Here is a 28000-nt window from a genome sequence, read left to right on the forward strand (position 1 = left end):
AGAGGGTGGAGAGTGGAATACACTGCGGGAGGTGGTGATTGAGGCGGACATGATAGTGGCATTTAAGAGGCTTTTAGATTGGCATATGGATATGCAGGGAATGTTATAGGTTATGTGTGGTCTTGGCATCATATCTGGCACTGGCACTGTCATTTTGTACTCCTGCAAAATATTTAGAAATGGGAAAAACATTACCCAAAGTATTCAAAACAGCTGGTGGCTTTCTGAAAGTTAATCAAGCCATGGTTTTATTGAACGATGAATGGGTTTGAGGGGCCAAGAGGCTTGCTTATGTTCCTATTCCTCATATTGTTAAAAATAAATAGCATAAAATTACAAAATGGGTGATTTTATCATTGGCTGCCTGCCTTGTAATCTGTTGGGCAATTAAATCCACCTGCTAATGTCCTGCATTATTCCTGCAGGATACCATTTCCGAGTGGCAACATCTGAGAAATATATCTGCAAAATCTAACAGGTACTTTCAATAGGTAGTTAGGCTTAGTGGACTTATCGGGTCTTGTCTTCTATTTGTGGGTCTGAGTGGGAAAGTGTTTGTGGCTTTCCCACCAGACTAACCTTCAGGGTGAAGGTTAATGCCAGGATCAGAAAAGGTGAAATCCTCTGACAAGATGTGATAAGGCAAGGAGTTGGAAAATCTAACTTCATAGATTCTCGTTCTGAGAAAATCCTTGTTATGACCATGCACTCTTTCATCGGAAACACAGAGAGATTACCTCATGGCAGCACCACTTAAATAACAGCATCATCCAAGAACGTTAGAATGTGGCTGTCCATATATTCATAATTTGTCATGGTCATAAGGTCCTAAGTAATAGGAGCAGAATTAGGCCATTCAGCCCATCAAGTCTACTCCGCCATTCAATTTTGGCCAATCTCTCCCTCGTAACACCATTCTCGTAATGGTGACTCTCCCTCGTAACACGCCTTCTCCTCATAACTCCTGACACCTGTACTAATCAAGAATCTATCTATCTCTGCCTTTAAAATATCCATTGACGGCCTCTTCAGCCCTCTGTGGCAAAGAATTCCACAGATTCACCACCCTGATTAAAGAAATTTCTCCTCATCTTCTTCTTCAAGAAACATCCTTTAATTTGAGGCTATGGCCTCTAGTCCTAGATGCTTGCTCCTACTAGTGGAAACATCTTCTCCACATCCACTCTATCCAAGCATGCTATTGTCAAGTGAAAAGGGTGGATCGAAGGGCCTGTTCCTGTGCTGTTGTGTTCTTACAATAATTTCTTCTACAATTCCTGATAGAAGTATATAAAATTATGAGAGGCATAGATAGGATAGACAGAATATTTTTCACAGGATGGAAAAATCAAATACTAGAGGACATAGTTTTAAGGTGAGAGGGGCAAAGTTTAAAGGAAATGGACAAGGGAGAGCTGGTGGATGTAGTGTACCTTGACTTTCAGAAAGCTTTCGACAAGGTCCCACATAGGAGATTCGTGGGCAAAATTAGAGCACATGGTATTGGGGGTAGGGTACTGACATGGATAGAAAATTGGTTGGCAGACAGAAAGCAAAGAATGGGGATAAATGGGTCCCTTTCAGAATGGCAGGCAGTGCCTAGTGGGGTACCGCAAGGCTCGGTGCTTTGACCGCAGCTATTTACAATATACATTAATGACTTGGATGAAGGGATTAAAAGTACCATTAGTAAATTTGCAGATGACACAAAGCTGGGTGGCAGTGTGAACTTTGAGGAAGATGCTATGAGGTTGCAGGGTGACTTGGACAGGTTGTGTGAGTGGGCAGAAGCATGGCAGATGCAGTTTAATATGGATAAATGTGAGGTTATCCACTTTGGTGGTAAGAATAGGACAGCAGATTATTATCTGAATGGTGTCAATTAGGAAAAGGGGATGTACAAAGAGATCTGGGTGTCCTAGTGCATCAGTCACTGAAAGGAAGCATGCAGGTACAGTAGGCAGTGAAGAAAGCCAATGGAATGCTGGCCTTCATAACAAGAGGCGTTGAGTATAGGAGCAAGAGAGAAAGGAGGGAGAGAGAAAACGGGAAATTATAGACCAGTTAGTCTGACATCAGTGGTGGGGAAGATGCTGGAGTCAATTATAAAAGACGAAATTGCGGAGCATTTGGATAGTAGTAACAGGATTGTTCCGAGTCAGCATGGAATTACGAAGTGGAAATCATGCTTGACTAATCTTCTGGAATTCTTTGAGGATGTAACCAGGGAAATTGACAGGGGAGAGCCGGTGGATGTGGTGTACCTTGACTTTCAGAAAGCCTTTAACAAGGTGCCACATAGGAGATTAGTGGGCAAAATTAGAGCACATGGTATTGGAGGTAGGGTACTGACATGGATAGAAAATTGGTTGACATGTTGGGGGAGTCCAGAACAAGGGGCTACAGTTTAAAAATAAAGGGTAGGCCATTTAGAACTGAGATGAGGAAAAACTTTTTCAGTCAGAGAGTTGTAAATCTGTGGAATTCTCTGCCTCAGAAGGCAGTGGAGGCCAATTCTCTGGATGCTTTCAAGAGAGAGCTAGATAGAGCTCTTAAGGATAGCGGAGTCAGGGGGTATGGGGAGAAGGCAGGAACAGGGCACTGATTGAGGATGATCAGCCATGATCACATTGAATGGTGGTGCAGGCTCAAAGGGCTGAATGGCCTACTCCTGCACCTATTATCTATTGAGATGTAGGGGACAAGACTTTTATGCAGAGGGTTGTGAGTGCCTGGAACACTATGCCGGGGGCTTGAGGCAGATACGATAGTGGGATTTCAGAAACATTTGAATAGGCACATGGATATGAACCTAATGAAAGAATATAGATTATGTGCAGGTAGATAAGAGTTGCTCTTGTCATTATGTTTGGCAGACATTGTAGGATGAAGGGCCTGTTCTTGTGCTGTACTGTTCTAATTACACTATCTGATTAATGAATTTAATCTATGAATCTATTGTATTCCTATTTATACTTTTTCTACAGAGATTATTTAACACCCATATAAAAATAGTCCATTGTAAAAATGCATTTATTAGTCATTGATTTCAAAGGAAATTGGAAAGGCATGACAGAAATGTATCTGCAGGACATTGGGGTGAATACAGAAAAATCAGTCTTGACTGGATTGATCTACAAAGGTATAGACTCGATGAGCTGAATGGCATCCTTTTTTTGCCAAAATGACTCTGACCCCATTCAGAAAGGAACTTTACTAATGGAGTGTTCTGTTCCCTGGTCACATAATGGAGCCCTGGTGTAGTGGGACAAAAAACAGGTGCTGTGTGATCACAAGGGACAAGAGTATGACAGCATACCACAAAACCTTTTTAAACAAACACTCTGGTCTCTGACACTCAGCTCATGACATGTTGGGACCATTGTATAGTCAAGAGATTGTTCATTAATATTAGCAGTTCTCAAAGGATGACAGTATTCACAAAATGATTACAGCCTTTTTACTTGAATACTTAGTGTAGGCAGATTGACAGCACTGTGTAGATTGCAGTATGACAGCATTTCTTAACTCCCTTTAACCTGCTTACCAACGTCATATTGTTAGTAAGACTGTATGAGTTTACTGTATAAGTAAAAATAAACTGGTGAGGTGGAGCTAGTGGAGGCAGGCAAGGAAGAACAGTTACCTGTTAGTATTTGCATTACCACTTGGCTTTCATCTCCAACCAATCTAAAATCTGTACTGTCGCATGCCATCGATCATTATATTTCACATCCACAGGCAATTCTGATAGTTGGAGCGACTCAAAAAAGAAACCTGCACTTCTATGAACATATGCTCTCTCTCTCCCCATCAATGATTGGGATGTAGGGCTGATGGGCAGATTTATATGTCTGCAAATAGAACGCAAAAATATAATGCTTTGCCAATAACCTTAAGTGTGAACAGAAGCTGCAAGGAAATATTGATGATAGTGGTGTCAGAGAAGAGGGACTCTATTTGGTTCATCATACCTATATGATTAGCTGCCCTCCTATATTCATTTCCAGTAATTCTTCTAGCATTTATGAATTTGCTTAGAGTCACAGAGTGATACAACGTGGGAACAGCCCCTTCAGCCCAACTTGCCCACACTGGCCAACACGTCCCAGTTACACTAGTCCCACCTGCTTGTGTTTGGTTCATATCGCTCCAAACCTGTCCTATCCATGTACCTGTCCAACTGATTCTTAAACGTTGGGATAGTCCCAGCCTCAACTACCTCCTCTGGCAGCTTGTTACTTACACCCACCTCTCTTTGTGTGAAGAGGTTACCCCTCAAATTCCTATTAAATCTTTTCCCCTTCACTTTAAACCTAAGTCTTTGATTTATCTACTCTGGGCAAGAGACTTTGCATCTACCCGATCTATTCCTCTCATGATTTTATACACCTCTATAAGATCAACCCTCATCCTCCTGCACTCCGAATAGAATCTCACCCTACTCAATCTCTCCCTATAGCTCCCTCTCGCCCTGGCAACATTCTCATGAATCTTCTCTGTACCCTTTCCAGCTTGACAACATCTTTCCTACAACATGGAGCCCAGAACTGAACGCAAAACTCTAAATGTGGTCTCACCAACGTCTTATACAACTATAACATGACCTCCCAACTTCTATACTCAATACTCTGACTGATGAAGGCCAATATGTCAACAGCCTTTTTGATCACCTTATCTACCTGCGACTTGACCATCAAGGATCCATGCACCTGCTCTCCTAGATCCCTCTGCTCTACAACACTTCCCAGAGCCCTACCATTCACTGTCTAGGTCCTGCCCATGTTAGACCTCCCAAAACACAATACCTCACATTTCTCTGAAATTCTCTGCTTCTGAAATTTATTATTGAGTCTACTGTCATCACTCTTTCCAACAGTCCATTCTAGTTCATAAACCCGAATAAGATAATTGTTTCCTCATTGAAAATAAACAAAAACTGCAAACATGCTCAACGGGTTCAGCAGCATCTGTGGACTTAATGTTTTCGGTCAATGACCCTTAATCAGAACAATGTCATCACATTGCCCTTTTCTATTTTCCAGCATCTTCCATTTCTATTCTCTTGTTAGTCTTTAGTCACAGTAAATAGTTTATTTTATTTACTCTAAAGAAACCTATGATTTTAAACATCTGCATCAAAGAAGAACTGAAGTCCCTTATCTTGGTAATCCCCCACCTTCTCCCCTCCCATCCCACCTCCTTTCTCTGTGCCCCATCTGGACATGCACAAATTTCTCCCCTTCCCTATCCCTTCCACCAATATTCCTTCCTCTGGCGTCACAATTTGCACTTCTTCTACCCTTATCTCAAACACATTGTTTTTTCATCTCTGGCCTTTGTCCAACCATTTGTCTATTAGCGTTGATAGCCACTATGCTGCCCATACTGCAGAGAAACCTGAACAAATCTCTTCCTGAGAGGAACTGGAGCTCCTGGTCAAGGAAGTGCATGAGAGGAGGCTCAAGCTATTTGGGGTTGAATATTTTAGAAAACTTCAGGTGTAATCTGTATGGAAAGGAGTTGTTTAATTATCTATCATCATTCACAATTAGATATGCTTGCTCTTCAGATCTGATCTGCTGGGTATTGGATCACTTAGCATTCTATAATGGTACACCTGATTTCAGTGTAGCTGGAGCAAGATCTTTTAAAGCACGCTTCCAGCAATTCTGAAAAGTCAACAGAAGCAATAGACCTACATTCATCATTAATCTAATAACTTTCTCTGCACACACAGCAGCAAACATTTGGATTCAAAGTCAATACTGATATTTTTTCCCTGGGGTTATGTCACAATCCCTCAAAGGCTATAGCATACATGTGCCTGCTGTATATTGATAATGTGTGTGTTTTATGTTTCTGTTTATGTGAGCAGTGTTTGATCTTTGATTCCACATTATGTTTTTAGTACTTTCTTCTGCAGCTGAAGAAATATAAGTCCTGGAATTAAAGCTGCGATGATCATTTATAGACAATAGACAATAGACAATAGGTGCAGGAGTAGGCCATTCAGCCCTTCGAGCCAGCACCGCCATTCAATGCGATCATGGCTGATCACTCTCAATCAGTACCCCGTTCCTGCCTTCTCCCCATACCCCCTCACTCCGCTATCCTTAAGAGCTCTATCCAGCTCTCTCTTGAAAGCATCCAACGAACTGGCCTCCACTGCCTTCTGAGGCAGAGAATTCCACACCTTCACCACTCTCTGACTGAAAAAGTTCTTCCTCATCTCCGTTCTAAATGGCCTACCCCTTATTCTTAAACTGTGGCCCCTTGTTCTGGACTCCCCCAACATTGGGAACATGTTTCCTGCCTCTAATGTATCCAATCCCCTAATTATCTTATATGTTTCAATAAGATCCCCCCTCATCCTTCTAAATTCCAGTGTATACAAGCCCAATCGCTCCAGCCTTTCAACATACGACAGTCCCGCCATTCCGGGAATTAACCTAGTGAACTTACGCTGCACGCCCTCCATAGCAAGAATATCCTTCCTCAAATTTGGAGACCAAAACTGCACACAGTACTCCAGGTGCGGTCTCACCAGGGCCCGGTACAACTGTAGAAGGACCTCTTTGCTCCTATACTCAACTCCTCTTGTTTAGGTAAAGAAATCATGTCCCGATTGTCCAAAACTACAAACAATATTAAATTCAGAGCAGTGGTAAATACTGAAAAATATTATTCAAAAAGATCTTGTCAAGCTCGGTGTGTGGCAGATCAAATTAATAAAAGAAAACATAAGGTTAGGAGAATAAACAGAAGAAAGTTGATGTGAATTATTTGCTAAATGGGATTGTAGAAAAACATAATCCATGGTCTATTATGCATGTGATCAGAATAAGAAAGAGATATTGGGATTTAACTGGACATCATTAAAATCATCAGCACAATATTTCTGGGCAGTTAAAGTGAACAAAATGATCATAAGGGATAGGAGTAGAACTAGGCCATTCGGCCCCTCAAGTCTACTCTGCCATTCAATCATGGCTGATCTATCTCTCCCTCCTAACTCCATGCTCCTGCCTTCTCCCCATAACCTCTGACACTTGTACTAATGAAGAATCTATCTATCTATCTATCTCTGCCTTAAAAATATCTATTGACTTGGCCTCCATGATGTTGGGCTCTGGCATATAATTTCAGAAAATGTGTATTCTAAGGCTTTGAGAGTGTCTTGGAGTTCAAACCAAGAAGTCTGTGTGCAGTTTTGGTTTCTTTATTCAAAAAGGGCACTCAGTTCCTAGATAGGAGGCTACATGGTTAAACTTAAGGAATGACAAAGAAAGATTGATTACGTAGGATTTTATTAAATTAAAAAGACATGGAGGAGATGGAACTATTTAAAATTAGGTAAGGCTTGGATAAACAATATTTAGGTATACTTTTCTATTGTGTACAGTGTTTAATCACAGGGAATTATAAATACAGAAATAGCGAAAAAAAGGTAAGGTAGATATGGGTGACTGATTGCAAACCTCAATGATGGAGGTAGAAAGCTTATTAGATTTTGTGAAAGAACTAATTAGATTCCTGTCAACAAATGAGATTGAGGGTTATTAGCAATGCACCTGGGGAATACCATGGACAGATGAGCGAAGGTTTTCTCCTGGCTGAAACTTTTATCTTTTATCTAAATTGAACACTAGAGGGCCTCCCGGTGGGAGCAAGAAAACTACAGCAATTAACACTCCAGGTTCCATTGTTTGTTATATCTAAGGGGAATGCTCCAGAATGCCTATAATAAAAAAAACAGCCATTATATTAGCATGTCAGCTTCTCGGGTAACACCTGTGGTTACCCAGGAATGCACCAGTACCAGCACAATACTGTGTTGACAAAAGGTCTCCTGGAGGGTAGATCAAGTTGGACATCAGTAAATAAAGCATAGGATGCAAAGAAGCCAGCTGGATCTCTGTTCCAATTAGCCAAAAATACCTGTTTAGTTTATCTATGAACATATGAGAAAGGGCAAGAAAAGACCACGGTGCCTATCAATGGTTACCCCACCTGCTAGCTTTTACCACCCTGTGCATGCGGCAGCTGCAAATACTGGGTAGGCAAACAAAAGGAAGAAAAAAATATGGTCAGGGAAATATAACGTAATGAAACTACGAGGCGGATTTACGTAATTTTGGATTGGAGAGTAGCTTACACTGTTCTTGGTTCTGAGTGCTCTAAAATGTTCTCTTGAGTTATTTATTCAGACAGCGTGCCACTTGTCATGTACCATGTATTACAAGTTCTTTAAGAATCCTGTTTTTGCTGCATTGGTTAGTCAGAGCGTTCAACAACAATGCTGCTGTAAGAAGCGGAGTTAATCCATTCAGTACCTCGGATAACTGTAAATTTCTCACAAAAATCGATATCGTCATGGTAATGGAGGTTGGAAATTTGACCTTGGGAAAATAGCAAGGAGACTTAATCTGCTGCTCTGCTTTTCTGAGCAGTCAGCAGGAGTGAGGCAAACTAGGCACAGTTAATCCGCACCTATCCTCTCATCTAGAAATACTATTCTGCAAAGATTTTGGACATGTACTCAGGGTTTGTAATCTCTTCTGTCCAACCTCTTTGTCTAGTCCTGATGCCCACACAAACTGTGTGTGATCTGACTGACCATCCTACAACTCCAACCTGATCTTCCCTTCTCCTTTCATACATTGCTCTATCTCTCCCAATCCTGCTTCACCTGAATCCTGATCCTGATCTTAACTCCTAAAACTCTTCTCAACCACCTGCCCCACCTGCTCATAATCCACAATCCGAGTCATTTTGTACATGCTCCACTTGCTCTACAATGGCAGGTATGAGTGGACAAAATGCTTTTGTGTGCACCAACTGTACAAAGCCTGCTGTGTCACACATGATGTTTTGGCCTTTAAAGGCAGTACAATTGTGCTGCTGGCAGCAGCTTCAACGGAACTGGTGTGGACCTGTGTAACATAGACTTTAACACAGACACAGACAAACTTTAACACAGTTAGTGCCTTTTTATGTGGCATATAATTTCCATCAGAAAAACTGTATTCAACAACAATCTGTACATTGTTAGACAACAAAGCATTCATATGTTTTGCAGTAAAATCTTCTCCATCTCTTCCCTGCCATTGTATTCCTACACAATAGTTTAGTTCTTCCTCCCGTTTCCTCTTACTCACAGAAAATAAATTATTCACATTACGTGCATGATATTGCCTAGTATTACAGTAGTGCTCCGATATTCCCACACCCTTGAGACCATGTTAGTGTTGACTATTGGATGTTCTCCCTATCAATATCCAAATATTCTGTTATTTAATTTATTTTACAAGTTATATAAGAATACAATACATTTCCCAGTGAACCTGGTGAGTACAGAAGGATCAGGAATATAGGAGCGCTCCAGACCCGAGTTCTGGCCACAAACCTACCCATATTCTTGATCTCTGATATTCCGATCACAACCCTGGCTCAGGCTGTATACTGATCGACAATCTGGATGCGGCCCTGGCTGCACCCTGGACTGCCAGCTCTGGCTCCAAACCCATTTAGCACTGTGAACCTCCACATACATCTATATACTAAAATTCTTGTTTGTTTGTTCCTGAACTACAGCCAAAACGGTACACGATAACGCAACAATTTTAGGCCCACCTTACTCACCGTCATCCCTTTGGTGCTAATGGAAGAAGTTTCATTGAAATCGGTGTTATATTTTTAAAGTTATTCCCATTTTAAAGTTTAAATCTATCTCCTAGGGGGGAGGGAGGGAGGGAGTGGAGGGGGGTAGGATATGGGGGGATTGAGGGGGCACCAATGCAGGAGAGGTTTGGACCCAACGGGTCCACTTGGTCTAGTTCTAAATTAATGAGTGATTTGCATGAAACACCATCAATATCTTTGTACAAATGGATGTTGGATAGAGTTTAACTGTGATTCAGCTTAAAGGTTTTTCCACCAGATGCTGCAGATCTTTTCTTCCCTTAGTCCTTTCTGTTAATATAAGACCCAAACGATAGATCCTTGCTGGCCTGGATGATTAAATATCTCCCAGCAGATTGACAGTTACCTCTACCATCCACTCATTAGCCTGTAAAAAAATCCAAACTGGAAGGAGAAACAAGGAACTGCAGATGCTGGTTTACCAAGGAAAGACACAAAATAGTGGAGTTATTCGGGAAGAAGGGTCTCAAACCAAAGTGTTAAATATCCACATTCCCCAGGGATGCTGCCTAGCCCATTAAGTTACTCCAGCATTTTTTTTCTTTACAAACTAGAAGGAATCTTTCATGCTTGCAGATATATTTAAGTGCAACATATCTGCCATGTGCAAACGCGGAATGATTGTTTTAATGAAAAGATTTATCCTAGGTTAACTAAAATTGTAAGGCGGATTGGAATCATATGTGACGTTAATGGAGACAGATAAACTATGCTGTAACAGGTGAGAAAGAACTGCTCCTGTTGCTGCTTTTGGTAATGCTGTAAGTATTGGTGTATTTGTAGCAAAACAGTTGGAAAGAATTGGCTTACAGTTTAATCAGAAAACTACCAGAATTAATATTTATGAATATATTTTTGATATTAGGTGGCTGCACAGCTCAGTCGGTGGGATTTGTATGAATACAGGTTGTGGTAATGAGCTGGTCTTTTACCATAACCAAAACCTTGCGCATTAAAACCCAGATTCTTTGGCACCTTGGTATGGATGATTAGCAGATTTTCCAGACTATTAAATATTACTTCTATCAATTTGCAAACACTTATTTTTTTTTATTTTTAACATGTTAAGCAGTATTATAATAAATTTTCGAGTTAACTAGAAGAGGATATGAGGCTAAAGAAGGGTCCCGAACTGAAACATCATGGAGCAGACACAACGATGGCCGACGGGAAGAAGTAGCAGCTGGTGAGAGGGGACCGAGAGCGTCCTGTTGATGGCAGCGGCCTGATGAAAGTGTTGTTGGCCAGGGGTAACAACAGCCACATCAACCGTACGGTGCGGCAGCTGGTGAAGAAGGGTTTGCTGGTGTAGACCAGCGGCATCGCCGCCTAGTTTAGTTTAGTTTAGTTTAAAGATACAGTGCGGAAACAGGCCCTTCTGCCTTCCGTGTCCGCACTGACCAGCGATCCCCACACATTAACACTATCCTTAACATACTAGAGACAATTTAACATTTATACCAAGCCAATTAACCTACAAACCTGTACATCTTTGGAGTGTGGGAGGAAACCGAAGATCCCGGAAAAATACCCACGCTGGTCACGGGAAGAATGTACGAACTCCGTACGGACAAGCACCCATACTCAGGATCGAATCAGTCTGCTAAAGGGACCACAACCCGAAGCGTCACCTATCCATGCTCTCCAGAGATGCTGCCTAACCCGCTGAGTTACCCCTACATTTTGTGTCCCTTTAAAGGTGTAGGAAATATGTGATCATTCTAGATCCCTGCTTCCCTGCTCTGACAGCAAACTATCCACATCCCTGACCCTAAGAGCTCTGAACGCTGGTGTTGGCTAAGGCAGCACAACATGGCCCGCAGTCCGGTCTGCAACCCTGGCTCAGAGAGTTAGCGAGAACCAGACCATAAGAATCGCTGAAAATCAGAGCCGGCAATCCTGAGTGCAGCTGGAGATCTGGTTACAGCCACAGACAGGGTTTTACTGAAACTGGTAAACTAGGTTAGTAATGCTTGTCTTGGAAAGCAAGTGAAATTCCTATCCTACCCTGCTTAAATCCACATGTGATTTCAATCCACCTTGCGCATTTGAGCCCTGATGCTGAAGAACAGCTACTTTCTTAAGGCGAGAAGAGGTATTATCACGGTAAGTGCAGCTGCCAGATCAGAAGCTGCATGCTGCTTCTTACCAGACATTTAATAGGATCGGCTTGCAGAGAAGCAAGTAACTGACATTGAACATATCTTCAATGGGTTGCATATTGTGGCTTGGAGTGTGGTGGCTTTACATTAATAGTGCCTGAATTTGCTGTTCAAAGTATTCATCTTCAAACTCGCCACAGACACAAATCTCTAACCCCCTCAAATCCCAGTTGAGCTCCTGATGTTTACCACAGTCCATGCCCCCTCACCTGCCCACCACTTCTAATGTCAAACAACACCCACTTCATAACCCACAAAGCAAATCATGCAGTAGTGATTCAGCTCTCTCCACCACCGTCTATCCCCCATCCCCCTCACTCTTGTTAAATAATATAATAATAATAATATAATAATATTCATTTATTGTCATTGCAACGAGTACAACGAAATTAAAAAATAGCCAATCCTGACGGTGCGTAAAAACATATATGCAATAAATGCAAAAACAAATAAATACAATTATATTAAGTACAAAAGTTTTAACAGTGTTGCCTAGTGCAGAAGGTAGTGTTCAGTTCTCGTATGGCCCTGGGGTAAAAACTGTTCTTAAGTCTGTTTGTTCGGGATTTGATCGACCTGAAACGTCGACCAGAGGGCAGATGAACAAACAGACGGTGGCCGGGGTGGGATGGATCTTTTATTATTTTGCCTGCTCTACTGAGGCAGCGTAGGCTGAACAGGTGCTCCAGGGAGGGCAGTGAGCAGCCGATGATCTTCTGGGCCGTCGTGATGACCCTCTGAAGGGCCTTCCTGTCCTTTTCTGACAGGCTGGCATACCATGTGGTTATACAGTATGCCAGCACACTCTCGATGGAGCAGCGATAGAAGGACATCATGAGCTTCTCCTGCAGGTTGGTCTTCCTGAGGATCCTCAGGAAGTGGAATCTCTGCTGTGCCTTCTTCACTGTGGTGATGGTGTTGGTAGACCAGGTAAGATCCTCTGCGATGTGCGTACCCAGGAACCTGAAAGCGGGTACCCTTTCCACACAGACCCCATTGATGTAGAGTGGGTCGTATTCTGCACTGGTTTTCCTGAAGTCTATTATAAGTTCCTTTGTTTTGGAGGAGTTCAGGACAAGATTGTTCACTGAACACCATGCTGCCAGCCTTTGGATTTCATCCCTGTAGGCTGTCTCATCTCCTCCTGAGATGAGTCCAACCACAGTCGTGTCATCTGCGAACTTGATGATGGTGTTGGTGGGATGGGTGGGGGCGCAGTCGTGAGTGTAGAGGGAGTAAAGGATGGGGCTCAACACACAGCCCTGTGGTGAGCCGGTGCTCAGTGTAATGGTGGAGGAGAGGTGAGGGCCTATTTTGACGGTCTGGGGGCGGTTGGTCAGGAAGTCCTTGATCCATTGGCAGATGGTTTGGGAAAATCCAAGGTCAGAAAGTTTGGTGACCAGTCTGCTCGGGATGACCGTGTTAAAGGCAGAGCTGAAGTCGAGGAAGAGCATCCTCACATAGCTCCCCTGGTGTTCAAGGTGGGTCAGTGCAGTGCGAAGAGCAGTGTCGATGGCATCCCCTGTAGACCTATTTGCTCTGTAGGCAAACTGGTATGGATCGAAGGTGGGTGGGAGGCTGGCTTTGATGTGCTGCAGGACCAGTCTCTCGAAGTATTTTGTGATGACCGACCGGTGTGAGTGCTACCGGACAGTAGTCGTTAAGGCCGCTGATGACAGACTTATGGCATTATCCAAAGAAGCAAGGAATTCATCACATATCCTGATTGGCTTTGTATGCCAGACATCACAAAAGAACAAAAACATTGCCGGTTTTAATTTTTGCACTTGTTTTTCATTTAAGGTGTTGTATGCATTTAAGTCACAACTATGACACCCTCTTAAAGATTTTTTGTTGTAAACAAAGTGTGAATTTTAAAAAATGAAATAAGTACATATGATTTTGTGTCACAGCATTTTGTGTCACATTGGTGCTCCACCAGTTCCAGTTTTCACCTGATCATATCAATCCCTATTTCAAGTCATGTGCTTGCTTTATAGTTGCCTCACTGACATCCATTGGCATTATCTTATCTTTTGACTACAGAAGGTGTATTATTTTTCCTTTGAGTTTCCTGTGGTTCACAGCTCTCTGAGACCTTTCACCATGCACCTTTATAGCACCTTTCCTTGCTTTAATCATCCCAAATCATTTTACAATCAACAAAGTACTTTGGAAGTTTAGGCACTGATATAATAATGGAGTCACCAAGGGCCCAGAACATTCAGCACATTCAATAGTTTTCTATTTGCTTTCTTGAGTGAGAAAGTGGATTAGATCACGGTGCCCTGGCAATGGTATAAAAACATATTTTTTGACATTGCTTTTGGAGACTTACCTTGAGCTGTAAAGTTTGGTCTTACATAGTACTCCTTGGGATTATTTTCCTAATCAACTATTATAACTAAACAGTATTGCATTTTAGATTAAAAGTTAAAATGAATCAACTGACAATGAGGAGCACAATGTAAAGTAGACTACTGTTGAATCGGAGCACAACACAAGTAACACGTGGATCTCATATGAAATCATTTGGCTCATTGCACACATCCTACCTTCTGGTCGGTACTGAGCTACGATGGTCACAATCTGACCAGCCCTTTTGAGTGCAGCTGCTGCCTGCTCATGTGTAGCACTCCGAAGGTTAACACCATTTACCTGAAACAAACAGACAGAATTAGTTATAACATGTGTAGGAAAGAACTGCAGATGCTGGTTTAAATCGAAGGTAGACACAAAATGCTGGAGTAACTCAACGGGACAGGCAGTATCTCTGGAGAAAAGTAATGGGCGACATTTCGGGTCGAGACCCATCTTCAATCTGATTGAAGAAGGGTCTCGACCCGTAATGTCGCCCATTCCTTCTCTCCGGAGATGCTGCCTGTCCCACTGAGTAACTCCAGCACTTTGATTCTACCTTCATTAGTTATAACATACCCATTACAGTCAAGTTCCCTTTCCAGTTGCTGTTAATCTTTGGTACTGATATAGATCCATCAATTAATGGAGGTAACTTAGAGTCACAGTAAAATATGTCGTATTGGTTCTGATTCCCCTACTCTGGGTAAAGACTTTGTATTCACCCTGTCTATTCCCCTCATGATTTTATACACCTCTATAAGATCACCCTTTAGCCTCCTATGCTACACGAAATAAAGTCCTAGCCTGCCTAAATTTTCCTTATAGGTCAGCCCCTCGTCCTGGCAATATCCTCATAAATGTTGTCTCCATGCTTTCCAGCTTAATGACATCATTCCTATCGCAGAATGACCGAAACTGAACACTGTACTCCAAGTGTGGCCTTACCAATGTTACATAACGTCCCAACTTTTATGCTCAACACCCTGACTGAGGATGGCCAATTTACCAAAGCCTTCTTGATCTATCTCTCTGTTTTTGCAGGTCTGCAGATTAATTTGTCTGTCATCTGCGCCTTGCCACCATCAAGGTGCACGATGAGAAACTTGTCACCTTGCACCTTGTCCAAAAACAATAGTCAATGGATTTCTTCCAAAACATTTTGGATACAGTATGTTAAAAATTTGGGAGGTGAAATATGAGTGCTTCAGCTTCAGGAGGAACTGGTGTCTTTGGATGTAAGTTCTGAAAGTTCTCAACCAGAGGATTTTTTTCTTTTTGTTTAATCTGAGTTTGATTACTACAATTTTTATTAAACAACTCCCTGGATGTTGGAAGGTAATTGGGATAGACCTTGGGCTTTTCTGTGAAGCAGTTCCATGATCCAACAGCATCTCCGCTTGAACAATATGAATGTAGTTCAGGCAAAGCACTGAAATAAGGAGGTTAACATGCCTACAAATTTTACATGCTGGGATAAAACTTTATTTTTTAAATATTAGCATCCCCTGAGCCCAAGTTCCCTGATGCCTCAGGTGATGCACGATCTAATGAATTGCACTGGGGAGGTGAACAGCTTGGTGAGAAATAGTTTATATGAATACAATAACAAATTATTAATGATGATAGCAAGCACCCTCATGGACGTTATTTTAATAAAGTCTTGGGAAACAGGACCTCGAAAAAACACTTATTAAAATAGAATTTGGTTTAATGTGAATAACAGATCATTCTTAGATCTTGAATAAATGCAAGACTGGGGATATAGAGGCAGGATAATAATCTCAAACAGAGCTGTTACCATAACAACTCCATCCTAATTCTGAATCACAAACGGTGAAAGCAGCTGGCAGCCTCTCTGCAACATGTGCAATGGTCAGTGGCTTGAAATAGAAATCTTACAGAGAAAGATCTACAGCAGCACCTGTTAACTGTGCAGAATTGACACACAACATACTTCGATCCAACTCTACACGATTTTGTAAAATGTGGAGAAGTAACTTCCCCCATCAGGAAGGTGTTGCTGTTTTCCTCCTGAGCAATCTGCATGATACAGGCGTTGGAGGGAAAACTGAGTCATGCACACCTTAATCAAAGTACTACAATTGTAAAGGCAGAGTTAGTTAATAATCCGTGACATGTAAAGAGTATAAAACAATACAAGGGAAAGCCAACCTCAGCTCACCCCGTTAGACTTTGTTGTGGAGACTTTCACATAGGGGAAATTCTTCATTGTCTAGTTTGGCTCCTTTATAGGACTAAATAGAAGAAGTTCAGAACAGATCTGGTACTTAGTCTGGTATCGTATTTATTTGTCACATAAACTGAGGTACAGTGAAATTCATTTTTGTATACAGTTCAGTACAGCTATCACTATACATAAGCACAGATACATATTAGATAGGCATTGCAGATACAGTACAATTGTATAGCAGTAGTACACTGAGACTGTATACAGAGTCGGCAGTTTGGCGGCGTTTTCAAGTCCCAGTTGTTGTAAATGCAGGGATCTTGACCTGACCATGAAGACCCGTTGTCCTGACAGCGTTAGAGGGTCAGCTTGGCCAAGCGTAGCCGTGGTGTCCTCCACCGCTCCGCCGCTGTAGGCTGCGCACAGTCCAGCCGAGCCTCAGGGCCTTCAGCGGCACACACCCCTCTGGGCATTAACATGGCAATTCTGGCCTCCGCTTTTGTTCCACCACAGTCTGTAGTGTCATAGTCTGTTCCATCCCTCTCTCTAATATTGCAGTCAAGCCATTGTGAGAAACATTGCTTCAATGAGGAGTGTAAAGCATGAAGTATTAACACTATGATGAAAAAACAAAGTGCAAACCTGTTGAAGCCACACACAGGATTACATACACGGTATGCAAAAGATGTGCAAGGAAAAACTAGAACTAATTAACCATGCAATTGACAAGTTAGATTAATTCTATTAAAGGCTTTTCCTCTCCACAGATGCCGACTGACATTTCGTTGTGTTTCCTATTTTTATTTTAGATTTTTAGTACCTGCATTTTTGGGGAGTTTTCAGGTCAGATTGAAGATCTAAAGTCTTGCCCCATCCAGTTATCATATCATATCATATCATATATATACAGCCGGAAACAGGCCTTTTCGGCCCACCAAATCCGTGCCGCCCAGCGATCCCCGTACATTAACACTATCCTACACCCACTAGGGACAATTTTTACATTTACCCAGCCAATTAACCTACATACCTGTACGTCTTTGGAATGTGGGAGGAAACCGAAGATCTCGGAGAAAACCCACGCAGGTCACGGGGAGAACGTACAAACTCCTTACAGTGCAGCACCCGTAGTCAGGATCGAACCTGAGTCTCCGGCGCTGCATTCGCTGTAAAGCAGCAACTCTACCGCTGCGCTACCGTGCCGCCCTGGTGAATGGTGATGGACAACTAGGGAGTGGACGAGATCATGTGACAATCTCTTTCCTCAATATTGATGTATCCCAGCACATCAATATAATAGGCAAGACTGCAGAATTTGAAATCCTCTTTGGCCTGTAATGCAGAAGTCAGCAGATGCATTGCAGTTAGTGACCTTCTTCTCTTTAGGCAGTTCGTTGGAATCGAGGAAGATTTGCTTCAACTCTGGTTCAGTGATTTTTGAGATGACTAATGTGGAAAGATGTGCTTGACCAGACAGGTTGGTAGTTTGTGAGGAAGTCATTCGGTTGCTTATGCAGAGCTTCTGTGTACTCATATTGCATTGTTTGGAGGTTCCCAGTCCATCTTGAATGATTTTCCACTTTGAATAGTCATGGGCTAGAGATTTCTAAGAGACAATGGGGAATGTTGTATCTCTTCTAGGGTCCTTTCATCAAATCTACTTTAATATTGGGAGTATTGCTTGTAGTTCTCGTCTCCCCTTTACAGGAAAGGTTTGCAGGCTTTAGAGAGGGTACAGAGGAATTTTAAGAGTATGTTGCCTGGATTAGAGGGTTTCAGCTACAGGGAGAGTTTGAATAGAATTTGATTGTTTTCTTTGGAACATTGGAAGTTGAGGGGAGACGATAGAAGTATATAAAATTATGAGTGGCACAGATTGGGTAGACAGTCAGAGCTTTTATCCCAGGGTAGAAATGTCCAACACCAGAGGGCATAGCTATAAGATGAGAGGGGGAAAGTTTGATGGAGGAATTGCAGGGAGTAGGGATATGGATCATGTAAACAGAGAAACATAGAAAAATAGATGCAGGAGTAGGCCATTCGGCCCTACGAGCCAGCACCGCCATTCAATATGATCATGGCTGATCATCGAAAATCAATACCCCATTCCTGCTTTTCCCCTATATCCCTTGATTCCTTAAGCCCGAAGAGCTAAATCTAACTCTCTCTTGAAAACCCAGTGAATTGGCCTCCACTGCCTTCTGTGGCAGAGAATTCCAGATTCACAACTCTCTGGGTGAAGAAGTTTTTCCTCGTCTCAGTCCTAAATGGCCTACCCCTTATTCTTTAAACTGTGATCGTGGTTCTGGACTCCCCCAACATCGGGAACAGTGTTTCTGCATCTAGCCTGCCAATCCTTTAAGAATTTTATATGTTTCTATAAGATCCCCTCGCATCCTTCAACATTCCAGTGAATACAAGCCCAGTCGACCCATTCTTTCATCATATGTCAATCCCACCATCCCGGGAAGTAACCGGGTGAACATACGCTGCACTCCCTCAATAGCAATAATGAACGTCCTCAAATTAGGAGACCAAAATTGCACCCAATACTCCAGGTGTAGTCTCGCCAGGGCCCTGTACAACTGCAGAAGGACCTCCTTGCTCCTAAACTCAAATCCTCTCGCAATGAAGGCCAAAATGCCATTAGCTTTCTTCACTGCCTGCTGAAGTTAGAATAGCCCTTGCTTTCCCTCTCTATCCCCTCCCCTTCCCAGTTCTCCCACCAGTCTTACTGTCTCCGACAACATTCTATCTTTGTCCCACCCACTCCCCTGTCATCAGTCTGAAGAAGGGTCTCGACCCGAAACGTCACCCATTCCTTCTCTCCAGAGATGCTGCTTGTCCTGCTGAGTTACTCCAGCATTTTGTGTCTACCTTTACATACCAATGATCTATACCATCTGGAGGGACAATGAACACATGGAAACCTACAAAATTAGGCACAATTTTGATATATTTTCATTCCTTCAGTATCGCTGGTCAAAATCCTGGAACTTCCTTTCTAATAATGCTGTGCAAGTTCTTTCACCACATCGTCTGCAGTGGTTCAAGAAGGTTGATAATCATGACATTTTCAAGAGAAATTATGGATGGAAAATAAAAGCTGGTTTTATCAGTGAAGTCCACATTCTGTGAATGCATAAATGAAACAGTGAGTCAGAGCCAATAATCTTGTTATTTCATGTGAATACCCTACAAGGGTTGCTGTATAAATAGAACAGCAAGAGTAATCTTGCAGGTCACCTCATATGCCCAACGATTCAAAATAATTCTGGGCATATTTGTTGAATAACAATATGGAATATCGGCAATGAGAAAGGAAGATCTGTCCAATCTCAGCTGGTGTGGTTATCATCAGGCCTGCTCTAGTCAGGCAAAAGACAAGGTCAAAGTAAAGTCCATTCAGGTAAGCTCAGATCAAGAATGGTACTGTCAAAATGCAGAATCATGTTGTCCTCTCAATCCTCTCCCAACAAACATTCCAGGATTAAAGAGAATACAAGATAGCTCAGCATAAAGTATAAAGCTCTCTCTGCTCTTTGTCAAAAAGCATGGTTGTGTTCAGTAATATGTAAAGTTTATTCTATTTTCCTGTTACTGGTTTCAGCAGATATTTACAAATCATGTTGTAAACTTTTTTCTTCACCTTGTACTATTAATCAATCCAGGTTAAAAGAAAAACATATGTAGGATAGAAAGTGAATGTACCTCGACCCTGCAAAACATAAACTCAATCTCAGAAATGCACCCAATTTACTGCGTTCACTTTCAGTTGTGACAATTTGAATGAACTACTTCCTGTAGGTTGATTTAAAACCTACACGTTCAACTGCAGACATTTGAAGTTGTACCAGAGACTCAGGTCCCACTTGTGAGTGTACTTGCTTTACCTCATGTATGTTTCTGTTCCATGGCACCAACACAGACACAAACATTGTTTTCCTCTCTATTTTGTACAGTCTATTTCTAACTGTTGAACCAAATAAAGATTCAGCCACATTCCCCTCACTATAAGAAAAAGTAGGTCCATCTACACACCTCTCCTCGCCCACCCCACTTCCTGTGTATTAGTGTTTTTTTATTTAAGCATATAATCAGGGCAAGACAGCAGTAGAGAAGTGTGTACATTTGAAAATTGATTGGTGATTTTGTGCTGTTGCTTCACGATGTTATTCCAGCCTTGTACACTTGGCAAAGCCATATTGATCAATACTTTTCATCTTGGGCAAGGCAAAATCTAGTTTTGGTAATCCAGTTGGTTTCAATTGGGATTGTTTCAAGTGCAGATGCTCTATTTTGATATAATTATATTGATATAAGGATACCTTCTCTTCTTCAATAAATATAGTTATCACTCACAGATAAAATCCGATCTCCTCTCCGTAGCTCTCCACTGAGGTCTGCTGGTCCCCCTGCCAGAATGAATGAAACGAAGATCCCTTCACCATCTTCACCTCCGACAATGTTAAAGCCTAAACCCGTTGATCCCTTGTGGAGAGTAATCTTCCTTGGTTCTCTGAAAAAGACAGCATTAGAAAGAAGTAAGTTAACCAAACAACTCAATAAACCCAGGATCCTGATACTTTAAGTTAATTCCATTCAATCCATGATCATTAATGTGGATATGCCCACATAAAAAGAATGATCAATTTTGTTAAACATCTTCATTGACATGGATTTTTAAAGTGAGGATATTCTCATGGTTAATATGAAGGACCAGATTTAGCCCATAAATAACTAAGGACACCTCAAATCATTATAAGATCAGTCCATGTTCCATCAAATAGAATGGTTCGATTTGCCGTATCTCTTGCTTAATCATTTAATTGATTTTACTTCCCATTTGCTCATGCTTGTAACCAATTGGAAGCATTTACTGTGATACTAAAAAGTGACACCTTATCTTTGACCCAACTGAAAGTTCCCTGGAGCTGAAACTCTCTGTACAGCTTTGGATGCCAGGAATTCTGTCTGCCTAAGTCTATGAATATTTTGCTGATCAGAGAGGAAGGCAATGCTGCCCCCAAAGACCACCGGGGAGTAAACATCAATTTTAACTCAGCAGGACAGGCAGCATCTCTGGAGAGAAGGAATGGGTGACGTTTCGGATCGAGACCCTTCTCCAGGAAGGTTTCGATCCGAAACGTCACCCATTCCTTCTCTCCAGAGATGCTGCCTGTCCCACTGATTTACTCCAGCTTTTTTGTGTCTTTCTTCAGTTTAGACCAGCATTGCAGTTCCTTCCGACACAAGCATCAATTTTAGATAGCCTCTGCCTCTTACCCAAAGGTCTCAAACTACTTTGGGTTGGTATCCATAGCCAATGAAGCACCTCCAGTCCTGGCATGCTGTTTGCGGTCACTATTGACATATTTGTTAAATGGGAGGCTCGGAAACAGACAAATACAATCAGTCTACTTTTAATGATCAGCAAAATAATGGAAGATGTTGTCACAAGGCACTTACTCACCAATAACCTATTCACCAACGTTGGGAATGAATTTTTCCAGGATAATTTTGACATCCCAGTCCTGGCCCAAACATGGACCAAAGAGTTAAAGTTTATAGGTGAAATGAGAGTGACTGGCCTTGAGATCAAAGAAGCATTTGAGGAAGCATGATGTCAAGGTGCCTTGGTGAACTGAGTTCAAGACTCTTCAAATGAAAAATACTCCAGTGATTGGAGTCATACTGTGCACAAACAAATTGGTTGTTGAGGTCAATATCCCAGGCCTAGGATAATTCTACAGGAGTTACACAGGGCAGTATCCCATGTTCAAATGTCTTCAGGTGCATCATCAATGATCTTCTTTTCATCTTAACATTGGAAATAGGGATGTTTGCTGATGTCAAGTAATCAAGCATGCAAATGAAGCAATCAAGCATGCAGCATGACCTTGATAACAATGATAAATGGCAAGTTGCATTCCTGCCACAAAAGTGCAAAGAAATAACCATTTCCAATATTAGAGAGTCCAACCGCCATCCTTGTGTAAAGGTTTGACATTAACGTGGATTGTGCCTGGTCCAGATTCACAATCTGGAGTTAAGAGGGACCTATGAAGAATTTGATACCTTTATAAATCCTTTTCTTACTCCCTAATTGTAGTCCCACCCCACACCATCAATATGGAAGAGAAGAACAGTGGCCTGAAAACCTCAACATTTATGCTCTCAGTGTGGAAATTTAGTACCTCAAAGAGCAGGTACAAATAATGTGCAGGATGCTGCGTGGTCTCTGACATTGAATACACAAATTCTGACAGGTCTGTGCTACGATTACAATGAGTATAAAAATGAAAGGCATATTTGCTGCTGACTTCAGAAATTTCTTATTCAATTACTACCAAGTTTAGGAGGCAGTCAGTGTAACTGCATTTACTTGGTCAATCATTTTCCTCCATTCAGCAAGCACAAATTTTAACTGTAAGATGATTTTCAGCCCTTGGAATCTCATGACAATTTGGAGAGCCAATATGAACAATATTTCTCCTGTGAAAAATCAGTCTACCATTTGCCTTTTACAACCAACTGTTTAATAGACCCAGGAGAGCTGCAAGCATAAAGTATTTTAGATACTTTAGCAAAGTAGGCAACACATTTACCTCATTGACTGACCATGATTCATATTTAGGAGGTCATCCGTCACAAAAATAAATATATTGTGCCTCTTAAATTGCTGCTGCAGGTATGTCAGCATCACAGTCAAAATCTTTGTTATTTTTCCACAGTCCATACTTGTTTGTGGATATCAAGAGATCATTTCATGCACAGGGCAAAAGGATAAAGCATCTGCACTGCTCTCATTTAAAATTTTATAGGGCTGAGGATGAGTCGTGAGAAAATCATACAAGTAGGAGTTGGAGAGAATGATCAGCGATGGATATTTTAGAGCATCATAATGTAAGGTTACGTGTTCACAGAAGAGGAGCTTGTAAAGTGTATGATTACTGCAGCAGGTGGTCAGGAAGAGTGGCAAATAAATGTGATTAAGTGAATGGGCCCTGACTTTTATCAGAGCATCAAAGTGCAGGACGATACGGGGGGGGGGGGGGGGGGGGGGGGAGGAAACAAGCTACAGCTTTCAGTCACGTTTCTTCATCTTCCTTCATGGCCTTCCAAAAACAGACTTTCTAAAACAAATGTGCAATGGTCATTGTAGCAAATTGTGAAGTGAGGCTGTCATAGACCAGCAAACTGACAATGAAACAATTGGCAATCAGTCAAGTTTGCACACCTGCCAGAAAACCTTACACCTATTGTTCTTTGCCTGAAGGTTTTTTTCCCTGTTTCTTTTACTTTGATACAATGGTTGGAATCACATTTCAGCTGTGCACTAGTCCACAGACATAAAGTACATAAGCTAAGCTTAAAGCCTCAAAGTTCCTGAATGGCGGTGCTGGCTCGAAGGGCCGAATGGCATCCTCCTGCACCTATTTTCTATGTTTCTACGTAACACTGAAAAATATGAAATCTGCCAGGCTATGAACCAAGAGTTGAGAATTGTCCTAAAGTTAGCTTGGACATGGTGGCCTAAATAGTCTCCTTCTGCAGTGCAAGAGACTTTGCAATGCCCAGTCTGGAAGATGTAATCTTATATTTTATTTCATTCAAATTCATGAAGGAAAAAGTAGTCAAAATTTATTACACTTTCCAAAGAACAGCAACATTCTTCCAGTATCCCGACCAATCCTTCAACCAACACCATTAAGACATACTATCCAACCATGTATCTCAGGGTAGAATGTTACTGTGAGTACATTAGCTGCCATGTTTCTCCAAATTTCAACAGTGATTGCACGTCGAAAGGAATTATTTTGCTGTGAAGTCTTTTAGGTGATCCTGAGATTTACAAAGAGAATGTAAAAACTTTATTCCCTTTTGCACCAGATATTATCACTCTGCCAGAAGGGTCAAAACATTGATTGGTGTTTCAAGTATTTCTGGAGTCAGTATGGAATAAACATTTCCATGGCACTTAAGGATGACAGTCTGAATAAACAAGATTACGTATTGGCATCAACACTTTTTATTGTAGAGCCCATGTTCCAAACTGGCACCCAATTTCACATTCTAAAGCCCAACAGTGAAGAAACAGTACGGGGCCTAAAGATGAAGGACCAGGACAAGAGATCCGAGCTTGCGATGCTTGAATAACCATCTCATATTGATTGCAACACTAATTTCGTACTCTCAGATGATTATGTTTTAGTGTTCTGAAACTATGTTATTCATTGGCTGGTGGCACCAGAAGGATGTCAATATCTTGAACGTGTAGCTACAGTTAGCGGTAGTTAATGACTAAAACTAGTCTGAACCTGTTAAAGGGGAGATGTGGTATAACTGAAGCAAGTTCTGGCAGTAGATCTAGCAGTGAACTGGAAACACCACAGTAACAGAGAAACTGATGGGATTTTCCACAGTAAAATAGCATTATAACCATTCTTAGCTACTATAAGCCTGATCTGCTTGACATTAGATTAAATCATTAGTTGACCAAACTGAGGCCACTAAAAGATGTTTCACTGTAACAAATAAGCAATGATGACTTTGACTTTCATGATTCAACCCATATTGAGGAAGTAAGACACTTGATCAATTTATTAAATTATAAATGAGTTCTGATAACAGAGTTATGGTACAGTAGGCAAGCGCTGTTCATATTAATTCAGAGTGCTACATGAAGGAGTTTGTTGTCCCACCTGACTATAATAATAATTCAGACATGGTTTCATCATGTTATAATTATACAATCAGATATACAGTAATTATACTTCTTTGCAGCCATTTGGATGGTACCAATATCTGCATTTTCCTTCTTCCACAGAGAATGACTGTGTAGCCAGGCTTTACTCTCTACACCACTTAAAAAAACCTGAAGGCTCTACCGTTCACAGAGGGTATCAGGGCACCACAGTGCCCCAGTTAATAGAACCATCATTGGAGAAAACCACAACATCTGGAGGGAACTCAAGTAGGTCACAGAGAGAATGTGCAAACTCCACACAGATACCACCTGAGCTCAAGATTGAATCCAGTTCTCTGGCATGGTGCAGTGGATCGACTAACTGCTCCAGAACACTGCATTGTGTTCTATTTTTGTTTCTATTTATATTTTATATTTTGTGTTTATAGTTTATTATGGAAACCTGACTTTTTTTTCCATGTAAATTCCATTAATGCGCTATTCTTTTCCAACTAGTGATGTACATGTCAAACTGGGTGAGTGCTAAATAGAAACAAAAAAAGAGATGCAGGCTGATCTAAATCTGAAAGAAAAGTCATTTTAATAGAGTAGTTAGAAACACACAACATAATTCTGGTTCAAGTGATGCTTCTAACATAAAACATCGTTCTTGTTACTCGTCTTATAGTTGCTGACACACTTGTCATGTGATTTTGGCAATTACTTCAGATGTCTAGCATATATTTCATATTTTATACAGGAGAGCATTTGGTTGTCACTACTGTTGTGTCTAATTTCAGTGAATCAAGTTCTTTTTTTTCCATTATGCTCTCAAGTGCAAATGGCAACCTAACTGCTCACAGTCACTTTATCAAAAGGGATTCTGGTAACTTTTCAAGTTCCATTTACCATATTCAAAAATGTTAGAAAACACATTCCTCCATCTATTTATTTACAAAGCTTTTGTTAAAAACACAGATCAGACACCCATTGCTTCGGATGAAGGATCTTTGGTTAAGCATGAAGAATTGCTTTTATAAAGAGGTAACAACATAGAACGTAAAATGCTAGTTGAATGAAACAGTGGAAAGAGGTCAGGATCTTTCAAAGATTCAAGCTGAGGTTTGAATTGGGATCTCTAGGATCCCACCAACTACTTGCCATCGCTTCAACATCACTGAGAGAATGCAACAGTATTATCATTCCCATGCGGCAGATGAGGAAATGACGGGATGAGGGCAAGATTTGGGAGATTTCTCTTGGGTTATGTGCCAACATGACAGGCATGAAACACTAGCCCAATGGTGGTCACAGCCGGGATTGTGGTGCTGGGGGGGCTGCGGTGAAGGGAAAATTCAGCTGGGTCAGTGAATTTGCTGTACGGCTCACTGCCCAAATATTTCATTCTTTTCTATTATGATCCTGTCTCATAAAGGTGGGATTATGGAGGAGAATGAGGCCCACATGTCATGTAATTTATCAGCTGCGCATTTACCAGTGAACCATATATGGAGCACATTGTATTTTAATTATTGCATCAGAACAAGTGATAAAACTGAATGTGATCTTGAGGCCCAAATGCTGTTGATTGTATTCGGAATGAATACGTCTCACGCCTATAAACCTCCAAGCATTCAAGCTCAGCCAGTTAACTGAACTTTCCTGAAACAAATAGTTCTACAGAGTACATTGATAGTTCTATATGTACATTTCATAATGTCACATGTTCTTGGGGAATTGCCAAATTTGTTATGAGTAGGGTGTGGGCAGATAGAGGCCACCAGAGTGAAAACCAGGATCACATTCAGAAGCAATCAGGTGATTCTCTGCACAGATGGGATTGAGGGATTTGGTGAAAAAATAGATTAACACATTTAATTTTTGGACCTAATGTTCCTTTCCTAGTTTCTACAGCTTCATAAGTTCTAATAGCAAATTGTAGGCCAAACAAACTTTCTTGAAATAAATTACAAGAAACTTCCCCTCATTACTAATTAAAAAAGAACAAGGTCATGATCTAATAAACTTCTACACTTCTTCTCGTCGTGAGTTACTATAAGTTGTGGTGATCCCTTTGACAGTGTATAAAGGTTTTTATCATTTTTACATAAATAATATCTCTCTTGCAATCTTAAATTATCCCAAATATATTATACTGGCCCTCCATCTCGGACCTGCAGACCCTCAGCATAGGAGCACTGGAAGGCTGCGTACTCTCCCCTCTCCTTTTCTCTCTCTACACCAACAACTGCACCTCCACAGACTCCTCTGTCACGCTTCTCAAGTTTGCGGATTGGACTGATCCAGGATGGAGAGGAATCTACCTACAGACAGGAAGTAACACAGCTGGCATCTTGGTGCCTTCGTAACGACCTGGAGCTCAATGCTCTTAAGACAGTGGAACTGATTGTAGACTTTAGGAGAGTTCCCCCTCCCCTCCCTCACCATCACTAACACCACAGTCACATCTGTGGAGTCATCTAAGTTCCTTGGAGAGTCATCTCCAAGGACCTTAAATGAGGGGCCACTATCGACTCCACAGTCAAAAAGGCCCAACAGAGGATGTACTTCCTGCAGCAGCTGAGGAAACACAACCTGCCACAGGAATTTATGGTCCAATTTTATATTGCCATCGCAGAGTTTGTCCTCACCTTCTCCATCATGGTCTGGTTTGGCTCAGCCACCAAGCACGACATCCGGAGGCTGCAACAAATCGTTCGATCAGCTGAGAAGGTTGTTGGCTGCAACCTTCCCCCCCTTGACGAAATGTACACTGCAAGGGCCAGTAAGCGAGTGGGCAAGACCATCTCTGACCCCTCTCACCCTGGCCACAAACACTTCCCTCTGGAAGGCGACTCTGGACTGTCAAAGCAGCCACAGCCAGACATAAAAACA

At 41.6% G+C, this 28000-nt stretch overlaps 1 protein-coding gene across 9 annotated transcripts in view; it reads right to left on the reverse strand.

Annotated features, from left to right (window-relative positions):
- The window catches only part of dlg3 (discs, large homolog 3 (Drosophila)), a 358637-nt gene that overhangs the window by 69630 nt on the left and 261007 nt on the right, over positions 1–28000 (reverse strand). For all 9 annotated transcript variants that reach the window (XM_078412475.1, XM_078412470.1, XM_078412469.1 and 6 more), the window contains 2 exons: positions 20779–20935; positions 14423–14525 (listed from right to left, as the gene is read on the reverse strand). In XM_078412475.1, the coding sequence (XP_078268601.1) occupies positions 14423–14525; positions 20779–20935 (260 nt within the window). The remainder of the gene's footprint in view (positions 1–14422; positions 14526–20778; positions 20936–28000) is intronic.

The sequence above is a fragment of the Rhinoraja longicauda genome, chromosome 15, assembly GCF_053455715.1.
Source record: "Rhinoraja longicauda isolate Sanriku21f chromosome 15, sRhiLon1.1, whole genome shotgun sequence".
In the NCBI taxonomy this organism is placed as follows: domain Eukaryota; kingdom Metazoa; phylum Chordata; class Chondrichthyes; order Rajiformes; family Arhynchobatidae; genus Rhinoraja; species Rhinoraja longicauda.